Consider the following 9,922-nt stretch of genomic DNA (forward strand, 5'->3'; position numbering starts at 1 on the left):
ATTACCACTTGATAATTGGGTCTACCATATTTATGGAGTTATTATTTCTAACTCACCACTTGTACATGTTTTCTTTAGTAGTTTGTAATAGTCTTCATACGTGTAACTTGTTGGATGCATATGCCTGGGATTTAAATTTTGTTGCTTTGCATTTTAATCATCATTTGATTAGTAACATATTGTGGGTTTAATGACTGACTTGGTTTATCAATGTTTTGTTTGTTGTATTTTAATCCTTGAAGTTGTTACGATGATTAATTCATGTTTTGGATCGTTCTGGTTTTGTTAAATGTTCGTTCTAGTCACCCTCCTAGTTTAGCTATTGCATAAAATAAAATAAACTTATTGTTAGTAGGTCCATATAGTTGTAGTTTAGTTCTGATTTAGTTTATTAATCTTATTTGTTTAATATCTATGCTTGTTCTAATTTATTAGGGATTAATACGACTCACGTGCTTTAAAATTTTCATTAAAATGTCAAATCGTCCTTGAACATATTGATTTGAGAGTGAGAAATATGAAGAGAAACACCGTGAGTATTACAACCATTAACATATTGATTTGAGATGAACATTGGCCAGTCACAGGAAGTAACAAAACCTTGAACACTAAACTAATGAACATGTAATTAACCAAATAGCACAGCCTCCCGTTTCAATACCATCTGGAAACAAAATTCTACTGTACATATGAATTTTGCTGTTTCAGCACTCGTTGGAAACCGTAAGTACACCGCAATATCGTTCTTCGATCCAACTTCCATGTTCAGCTACAAATATGTTCGACCAGCATTACTCTGAAACAACAGCCTCTTGATCAACCCTCCAATAGTTTGCATCATTGAACTCCTTTACCCCACCACCACCAACTTCATCGGAATTCTCCTTTTCGGGTACCATAGGAATGATGTTCCTCTTCAATGGTCCTGCTTCACCAACTAACCCTTCTTTCAAGGCTTGTTCCATTGCCTTCTCCGTGCCTTCTGATTCCAAACCCACGAACTCGACGTCCTCTTCAAATAAAGAGCGCACAGGCGGTGGAGATTTCGGACTTACATCACTGCTTGCCGATCCGTCACTCGTATCCATAGAGTCCGAGGAACCGTTTTCAAGTATGAATTCCCTATTAGAGGGGATCACTCTATCTGCTTTTACAGGTACATTGACGTCTGAGCTGTCATCGTCGAGAAATGGGTTCTTGCTCGAACCACCAAATTGGAAATCTGAAGGTGGTTCTCCCCAGCCCACCCACTCAGGTAAAGGCCTATCTCCAAACAAGTCTTCGTTTTTGGTTGTATCAAACCTGAAGAATCCCATATCGTTAGAAGCTGTTTTCTCCCCCTGGAGATTCAAGTCTCCACCGCTCATGGAATTGTTAAATCCATTCGTCGAATTGCATGTGGATGTGCCATTCATAGACTGCTTGATTTCATTTAACTCATCCTCCTCTCCAACTACCACCTCATCATCACTACTGCTGTTACCACCATTTGCGTCGCCATTCAAGTTAATCTCATCCATTACCTCTGTGGGGGAAGCAGCCATACCGACTTTGTCGTCTTGGAACGCAAACCAGTTGGAATTTGTGAACAGACTGCATTGGAAAAACATGGGGTGTAATCTCCATTAATATAGCTACTTCAAAAGAATTAAACTGCATGATAATGATGAAGCAAAGGATAGTTGAACATTCATCGGCCGAAGTACTCCGTTACTATGAGTAAGGACAGGAATGCTCACCTCCCTTGGTCATCACCGAGCCTCAAGGATGATATGACAACCTCAGCAGATTCATCGTCGAAGTACACATCCTGCAAATTGGAAACATACATTCGCCATCAAGTTTGACACTAACAATGACAAAATCAAAAATGCTTCTTTGTTTTCTTTCTCCAAAACTCATACCGGTCTTTAACAAATAGCCTTAGGTCATGTTTACCATTGATTGCTTTTTAATAGACAATAGAAGCCAATAAAAAAAGTCATCCTCTTGGCCTCATATATAAACTAGGGGTAAGCATTCAATCGAGTCGAGTAAAAAAAAAAATCGAGTTATTCAAATTGACAAGTCTTATTTTATAACTCAAACTTGATTTAATTTTTTTTCGGATCAAGTCCAGTCGTTCGAGTTTCTGTTTAAACTTAATTATAAATATTTATAATATTATAGTTTGATTCCAATTTAAACGGCTTTCTATAACTATTTACAATACATTTATATTTCTTCATATGTGAATGTGATATTCATATATTTAAAATCAATCCACTAATTGCTAAAACTTTTGAATTATTCAAGTTACTATTTGAGTTATTCGAGATCTATTTTAAAACTTGACTCGAATTTGGATTTTTTTTAGTCGAGTTTATGAAATTACAACTCGAAATCAATTCGAGTTGAGGCAAAAGGGTCAGTTTTTCGAGTCGGGTCGAGTTTTGCGCACCCCTATGTATAACCACAGAGAAAGATTCTAATTTATAAATGAATACCAAGAAATCAGAGTCACTTACCTCCTCATCTCGATCAATATCATCCTCGTCGCTATCCCTTGTTCTGTCTTGGAATGCTGTTGGGCGGCTGGACAGGAGGAAGAAAAATACACGACTCTTTAATTGATTTTTCTGTTAGATCTCACAACTTTACCATTGCCGCAACTGGCAAAAATGTGCTAACACCAAGGCATGGATTAAAAAAATGGAAATACCATTAGAATTTTCACATTAGTAAGCAGAATAAAACACGGCATAAATAAAGCAAGAGAACTAGAAGACACATTTCACATCTCATTTTATAAGTTGAAAATCTCTCATGCAACCATGTAGAGTCTGAGTGCAAGCACTCTCACAAATGCCATACCAAGCACCAAATCTAGAAATAATCAACTTAAATTAAAAAGAAATCCAACTAATCAGAATGCCTATCAGAAATGAAACAAGTCCATACCCACAAGCCCATCGATAAACATTTTCAACTGCATTACGTTCTTGCAAAACATTAACTTGCCACTCATTCCATTCGCAAACTTCCTATAAAGAAATTTAGAAAGATGTGTCAGCAAATACAAAAAAAATTAGTCAAATAATTCAACCTTGCAATTCTAGCCAATGAAAGATATGACCAATGTGTCAAATAAAACAATACTTGAGCTTAATTCAAATTAACCATACCACATAGGAGATTCGTAGTCTAACTTTGATTATAACAAAAATTGTTAGCTTAAATAAAAGATGTGCCTGCACCCTAGAAGATCCTGAGAAGCACTCATACAACATTAACAAGCATCCAATTGCCCACCTGTAGACATGCCTTAATGCGGCTGTTGTTGCTTCCCAACTGTAGAATTTTATTTGAAATGCGTGTAATATGTCCAATGTTTCCTATCCGAGATGCACATTTTCCAGCAGCAGGTAAAGTTGGCTGTTTGACCAGAGCAGGTTAAGCTGACTGCATAACCATGTAGCTTTATAACAGCTGTTAGCATAAATGGAAAAATAGTAATATAAATTATCTACCTGATTACCGTCACCAGAAAGAATTGGATTTTTGTCAGTTTGAAGAAATTTCTCAATCAAATCACATTCTTGAAGAAGATGATCAACTATGGAATCATTCTTGCTTTCAAGGCAGGATAATATTATACTTTCCACATGATGATGTAATGCATTGTTGTATGGGTACCTGCATAATTCGAAACAAAAAGACAAATCTTAGCATGCAGACAAAAAAAATCCAACATCTAGCTCAGGAAGGTATCAAGCACTTTGTTCTATATTCAAACTCCAATAAGTTTCTAACTATATTCAAGATAACAGTTTTAAGCAAGAGCTTACTTGAAGAAAAGATCAAGAGCTCGTTGAATGGTTCCTGAGCTCACCAATTCCTTCTCTGCAGCTTCATTTCCATTTCTTAACAGCAAAGCAATGAACTCCACAATCTGATGTAAAAGGAAAAAAAATTAGATATCACACAAACATAATTTTTCACTTGCTCCTACTGCCCTACAAAGTTTGATATACATTACAAACATCCAAAAAATTAAAACAGGTGTTTGTTTGAGCATTCCATGTTAGTTGGCACATAAAACTTATGATGAGAATATAAAATAAACCTTTAGACGATGCTTCCCGAGAGGCGGCCTCAATTCTCCATATGTGGTAGGCAAAATTTTCTCATCAGAGGAAACATTCAGTAGCATGAGTAAGTTACCTGTACAAACAAACAGTGTTGAACGCCATCGCTAAAATGAGAGTCAATATGTTCCATGCGCATAGGAATATACAAAAACTATTACATACAACTATCGGCAAAAGAAACCCACTCACCGAGCTTAGGCAACATTGCATATATAGTCTCCGAATTCACAGGGATTGGAGGCTCATACATATGTTGATGTCGGAAAGAATGCATCAAGGGAGAAACAATTGCTGATCCTTTGGGATCCAATAATGAGATACAAACTGAGAGTGAGTGTATAAGGCCAGATTTTGAATGTGAATCTTCCAATGCATGACTAAATATCCTTGAAACAAAGCTGTGTATGAACATATCCAAAAATTATAGGTCAAATCAAAAAGAAAAACAAAGTAGAAAACTGAAATGGTGATGCAAATAGGAAGGGAACACAAAGGAACTCAATCTCACAAACCTTGGACTAGAGAGTTTAGTCGCCAAGGCTGACGGGGCATTCCGTGTTATTGCACATAATGTTTCTGCTGCATTAGCATGAACTTCAGGAGGACACTGTCGATGTAAAGGAACAGGTTGTGAGACACTCACTACAAAAAGTATGGCATGCCATGAAAATAGTAAAACAATTTTACATCATGAATATGACATAAAACAGAAATTGCTCTCTTACAGATGGACTCAATTTATCCACAATCATTTCCAGCAAATCACTATCAGCTAACCATTGCATTACATCCAAAAAATTGGGATATACATGATCATCACCTCCTACTAATCGAACCAAAACCTGTGAAAATAACCATGTCAAGTCAATGCTCAACTAAAAAGTATTAAAAGGCAACCCATATAAAATCCACTAAAGCAATAAAAAAGCACCTCCATGATGGATGTGATTCCTATCAAATCAACCATTTGGCGAAACACATCTTGATGTACCTGTTAAATTTTTTTCAGTAAATCTCTATTTATAAATCAAACATGATTTCCTTTGTAATGCAGAGATTATAGACCACTAAGAAGCCCAATATTGTCATGCAAATCATTACACTCATAGTTTCACTACGGTACAAAACGCAGAAAACCAACCAACCAGATGAAAAGGATCTATAGTCACAGAATTGTTTACAGCACACATCATTTAGTAATTTTAAGAGAACTTACAGGAGACAAATCATGTAGGTGCGTCATGCACATACATGTCTCAGCAACTCCAGTTATCGAGATTTACAAGTTATTGAATGCATGACCAAACAACGTAAATGAAACATATAAGCAAATTTTGAAGGCGTTTTGATAGTAAGCAAAAAATGTTTACTTACTTGAACATAGTTCATAATTGGAACAGTCTTTCGTAGCATAAGGCACACAACAACCTAAAGTGCCACAGCAAATGAAACCAATCAACTGGTGATAATAACCAAAGCCGTAGTCAAACAAAATATGATATGAACCAGCAAGAAACTAATCATATTATGAACTAATATACCTTACTGAAATAACCGGCAAGCAAGGCACTGTGAGAACGGTTTGGTTCCAAGAAAGAGAAGAGTAAGTTGATCAACTGCAACAAGGAGATAAACATAAGAAACAAAATCATTGCAACCTTCATAACTAAAGATGCATAATCAATAACAAAATGAAATACCTCTTCCTCATCCACTAAAGTCTTCAGAATAACATCAATCTCACAAGAAAATATCTCAGAAGCTACGAATGGGAACCTAGATACAAAAATTAATTGATCATTAGGAAAAGGATTAACAAACATCAGATAAGTTACAAGACAAGGAAATACAATTATCTTCTTTTTTTTCCGATTCTTCATTTGATGAAAATTACTTACTTGAAGACTCGTTTTCTGTCAGCATCCTCCGGGGGTTCTTCAACAATATATCGCAATAATTGCTCAACTTGAGCTCTATTTCGCAGACTGTATATAATATAGAGTACATAATGAGCATCAAGCAAGACAAACCTCTATTACATTCAACAAAGACTCCGGCATACTAATGAACTACAAATTTAATCAAAAAGACAGACATAATGAAAGGAAAGAGAAGAGAGAGAGAGGAAAAGACAAAATGTTAAATAGGGGTAAAATTTACAAGTTGATGAGCCGACTGTTCAATGCTTTGCACTCTTGGATTATTTCTTCCTCATCGAGAAGCTCTTCCAAAGTAAAATTTTCCTTGTCTAATATTGAATCCACCTAAAAAGAAAATAAGTCAATGAAACGAACCAAAATTCCAGTAAACGCAACCAATCTAAACAAAATTCTTAGAACAATTCGTTGGATATGGAGAATGAAAATGATTCCAAAAAGCAAATCTGGACAACTATATATATATATATAGCTTAACAGATTTTCAGAGATGCAGATAACACTGAGCATGATAGTTCAACTTCAAATGAACAGAACTCCAGCAACTCCTACTAAAAAAAACATATTCAAGTTCAAATTCAATTCATCGAACTTAAAAGGAAATTTCCCAAAGAGGCAGACAAAACTAAGTGAGTGAACCTACTTTGCGCCGGCATCTACGAATCCAGAGTAATTTCAGAGTACCTAAGCTAAAAGAAAAACAAGAACTCAAACCTACAACAACAAAAAAGTAATAACAGAACTCGAATGAAAAAAAAAAGTTCAGACATCCGGTAAAATTACTCAAGAAAGGGAAGGAAAATCAATGCAGCAAGTATAGATTAAAGAAATCAAGGTTTAATTTTTAAAAAAAAAGGAAAAGAAAAGATAGAAATGGAGTAATAATCAATTAATCAAGTAGTATAAAAATTACTCACCGGAGAAGAGGCAGATAAAGATGTGAGCTTCCAAAACATGGCGAAGAAGAGGAAAGATTGAGTAGAGAATCTGAATAGATCTGTAGACCTTAAAAAAGTTACCAGTGAATCAATTAGAGTTGTCGAAAGAGGATGAAGAAAAAGCGCGAGAAAATATATAAGAAAAAACCCTAATTTTTTTAAAAGAAAAGAGAGAGATCGCCAAAAAAAATTATTACAGAACTAATAAGATAATTTAAGGTTGAAGAACGGTGAAAATACGACGATCGAAAATATTATAAAATATAAAAGTTCGTTTGGTATTAAAAAAAGTATAGATTACTTTTATTTAATTAGAAAAAAAAGTTCGAAGTGTTCTGTTGTAAAATTAAAAATATATATATATTTTTGAAAAATAAAAATAAACAAAAATATAGAAACATTCAGCATTTTTATTAAAACTGTTTTAAAAAATTGAAAAACAAAAAAACATAAAATTTAGATTTTTAATTTAAATTGAAAAAATTTAAATTTTTTATCAATATTTTTTGACTTAATAATATCCAAAACTCTCAAATTTTTGTAAAACAATAAATATGATTCCTAAATTGTTTTTTCATTCAGTTTGGTCTTTAAACTATTTTTATAATTTAATTTTTTTAATATTTTTATATTAATATATTAAATGATTGTTTATATTTTAAATTTAAATAATTTTTTATTTTTTTAAAAAAATTAAGTTTTTAACTTTTTTAAAAAAACAGTTGAATCCTCAAGCTTAGTTAAAAAAAAATCATTAAGCCCATCTACCATATCAACATCTATTATGTATTATGATATTAGCATTGTGAACTATCACATTAATATTGTATATTGTCATGTAAACATTGTAATGGTCACTATTTGGTCCTTCTAGTCAAAATGTTATATTGATTTTTTTCTCAATTTAAGAGTCGCATTTAGTGTAGAAAAATATTTAAAGTGAGTGATGAGTGCTCTAAATCGATATTATTTGCTTGTTAAATCTTTGATCTATGGATTTATTGTTGTTGATTTAGTTGTTTTATGCTTATTTTCGTGCATGAGCTTTCTTTCCAAAATTAATAGTAAAACGGGCTCATTTTGCATTTTATTATTATTTGGTCACGACTAGAGATATGGGCACGACTCTGGGCATGACACGGTCTGGCAATTTCTAGAAGGTCCAATCAACAACAGTTTCTAGAAGATCTAGTCAGCGCCTTCTGGAAGGTGGACGGACAGAGATATCTTAAGAAACTTATTTTTAAATTTTAAAGTTTGAATTTAGAAAACATATGAAATTATCTTTAAGATTATTTTTATTTTAATTTCTATGCTTATCTCTAGGTTTTTAGAGGCTATAAATACCCTCTTGAAGTAAGCCTAAACACAACTCGTATTCCAATATTCTTCTTACTTCTAGTTTTATAAAGTTTTTTGTTTTCTTCCCTTTTCAAGTTTTCATTTTTTATTTTATTTTAAATTTTATTTTTTTAAATGTTAAGTATGATTTCTATCATACTTAGCTAAGTTTTTCATAGCCAAAGGTTAAAGCGATGACTCGATTCTGAATCGTGAGAATCGAAAAGCACCTCATACTCTCTCGAGTTAAATTCTCAATTTTTGAAAACTAGATTGACAGATAGTCTTTCTTAAAATCAAAACGCTTTCACTTCAAAAATAGATTTTGGCTTGGATGATGTTATGGTTTACTATTGGGATTACATAATCAATTGATTCGAATTCCCTTGAACACACTTAGCGAATGGTACGCTAAGGGAAATTGGGATTAAGTTCGACTTTCATAGAGAAAGCATAATGCGGGTTGGGTTTTTCCAAGCGCTTTTAAATTGTTTTGAGTTAACAACGATAGTCGAAGTTAATCCGAACAAGGATTGTGATTCTTAAAATAGATTTGGGAAAGTCAATCACCAAAGAGGAAAATGAGCTACAAGGATTGAACCTTGAGGACTCACACCGGCATTTAACTAGAGGAAAAATCATATTCAATGATCGATTGAAATTTGAGGCACACGAAAGCCTGAGGCTAATTTCATCGTATTAGTTTTTAATTTTACTTTCTTCGATTTTTAATCTTCCTTTGAATCACTTTTGCTTTCTCAACAAACCCCATTTTTACTTACATTTTTTGCCTAGATCAAAGATTAAGAATAATCATTTTAGCATCTTCCTTAGTCTTTGTGGATCGACCCTTACTTTCTCTATACTATTATATTTATTTTTAATGATATTAAAGATAAATTTATTTGATAGTGAAAACGACGCGCTGTCAGTGAGTATCGTAATGGCATGCTATAAAAGCTGTTATTATTATCACATGAATTTGTTATCATGTGAGATGGGAGGATACGAGTCTCGTTGATAGGATTAATTACTGATACAAATGATCATTGATATGTTTGACCATATAATAAGAATGATAGTATTAATTCTTAATCAGTCATGATATCTGGTGTGAACGTATTCATTGTAAATTGATAAACTGAACATAGGTATGAGTTCAGAATTGCGGAAAATTGATAACCCCAACGTCATAAAGTAGTACGAGTATGTGCACGTTATGACTGTCATGAGCATGTTACCAATTAATGACATGATGAAGTAGTACGAGTTCCTATCCATGTTAGGTTTCGAGTGCATCGTTTGTCATTGTATTTCATAGGTAAGTTGGAGATGGATTTGTGTTTGGATTCAGATTATGACTTTAGTGGGTTTGATCCTGGCCTAGTAGTTGATAATTAGGTTTCTTTGGATTTGGGTGCTAAGTTTAGTAATGGGCTTTGATTTAGATTTGGATTTGGGTATTAAGAAAAATATGGGTTTGGGCATGGAAAAATTTGGGTCTACATGTAATTTTTACTCTCCATATTTACTTTTCGTGTTTGCATGAAAGGTTGTCTTGTTTTCTTTGACAGGC

The 9,922-nt window shown here is 33.5% G+C and overlaps 1 protein-coding gene across 1 annotated transcript; it reads right to left on the reverse strand.

Annotated features, from left to right (window-relative positions):
* Positions 1 to 537: 537 nt before the first annotated feature.
* On the reverse strand, positions 538 to 7,170 carry LOC120115345 (serine/threonine-protein phosphatase 6 regulatory subunit 3-like). Its single transcript, XM_039136072.1, has 18 exons — positions 6,985 to 7,170; positions 6,291 to 6,394; positions 6,029 to 6,115; positions 5,831 to 5,906; positions 5,672 to 5,746; positions 5,505 to 5,558; positions 5,062 to 5,121; positions 4,856 to 4,972; positions 4,643 to 4,737; positions 4,320 to 4,528; positions 4,106 to 4,203; positions 3,828 to 3,931; positions 3,510 to 3,675; positions 3,292 to 3,414; positions 2,941 to 3,023; positions 2,508 to 2,574; positions 1,740 to 1,810; positions 538 to 1,593 (listed from the first exon to the last, which is right to left on the reverse strand). Exons 1-18 carry the CDS (start codon positions 7,021 to 7,023, stop codon positions 792 to 794), a joined length of 2,430 nt encoding a protein of 809 aa, XP_038992003.1. The 5' UTR covers positions 7,024 to 7,170; the 3' UTR covers positions 538 to 791.
* Between the last annotated feature and the right edge of the window lie 2,752 nt (positions 7,171 to 9,922).

This window comes from Hibiscus syriacus, unplaced genomic scaffold (assembly GCF_006381635.1).
Source record: "Hibiscus syriacus cultivar Baekdansim isolate YM2019G1 unplaced genomic scaffold, ASM638163v2 tig00110263_pilon, whole genome shotgun sequence".
Taxonomy (NCBI): Eukaryota; Viridiplantae; Streptophyta; class Magnoliopsida; order Malvales; family Malvaceae; genus Hibiscus; species Hibiscus syriacus.

Coding starts and splice junctions, on each gene's coding strand:
- LOC120115345 (XM_039136072.1), bottom strand. CDS start 7,023: ATGTTTTGGAAGCTCACATCTTTATCTGCCTCTTCTCCG. Junction 6,395..6,984: donor CTTTATCTGCCTCTTCTCCG/GTGAGTAATTTT, acceptor TTTTCTTTTTAG/GTGGATTCAATATTAGACAA. Junction 1,811..2,507: donor ATATTGATCGAGATGAGGAG/GTAAGTGACTCT, acceptor TCCAATTTGCAG/GATGTGTACTTCGACGATGA.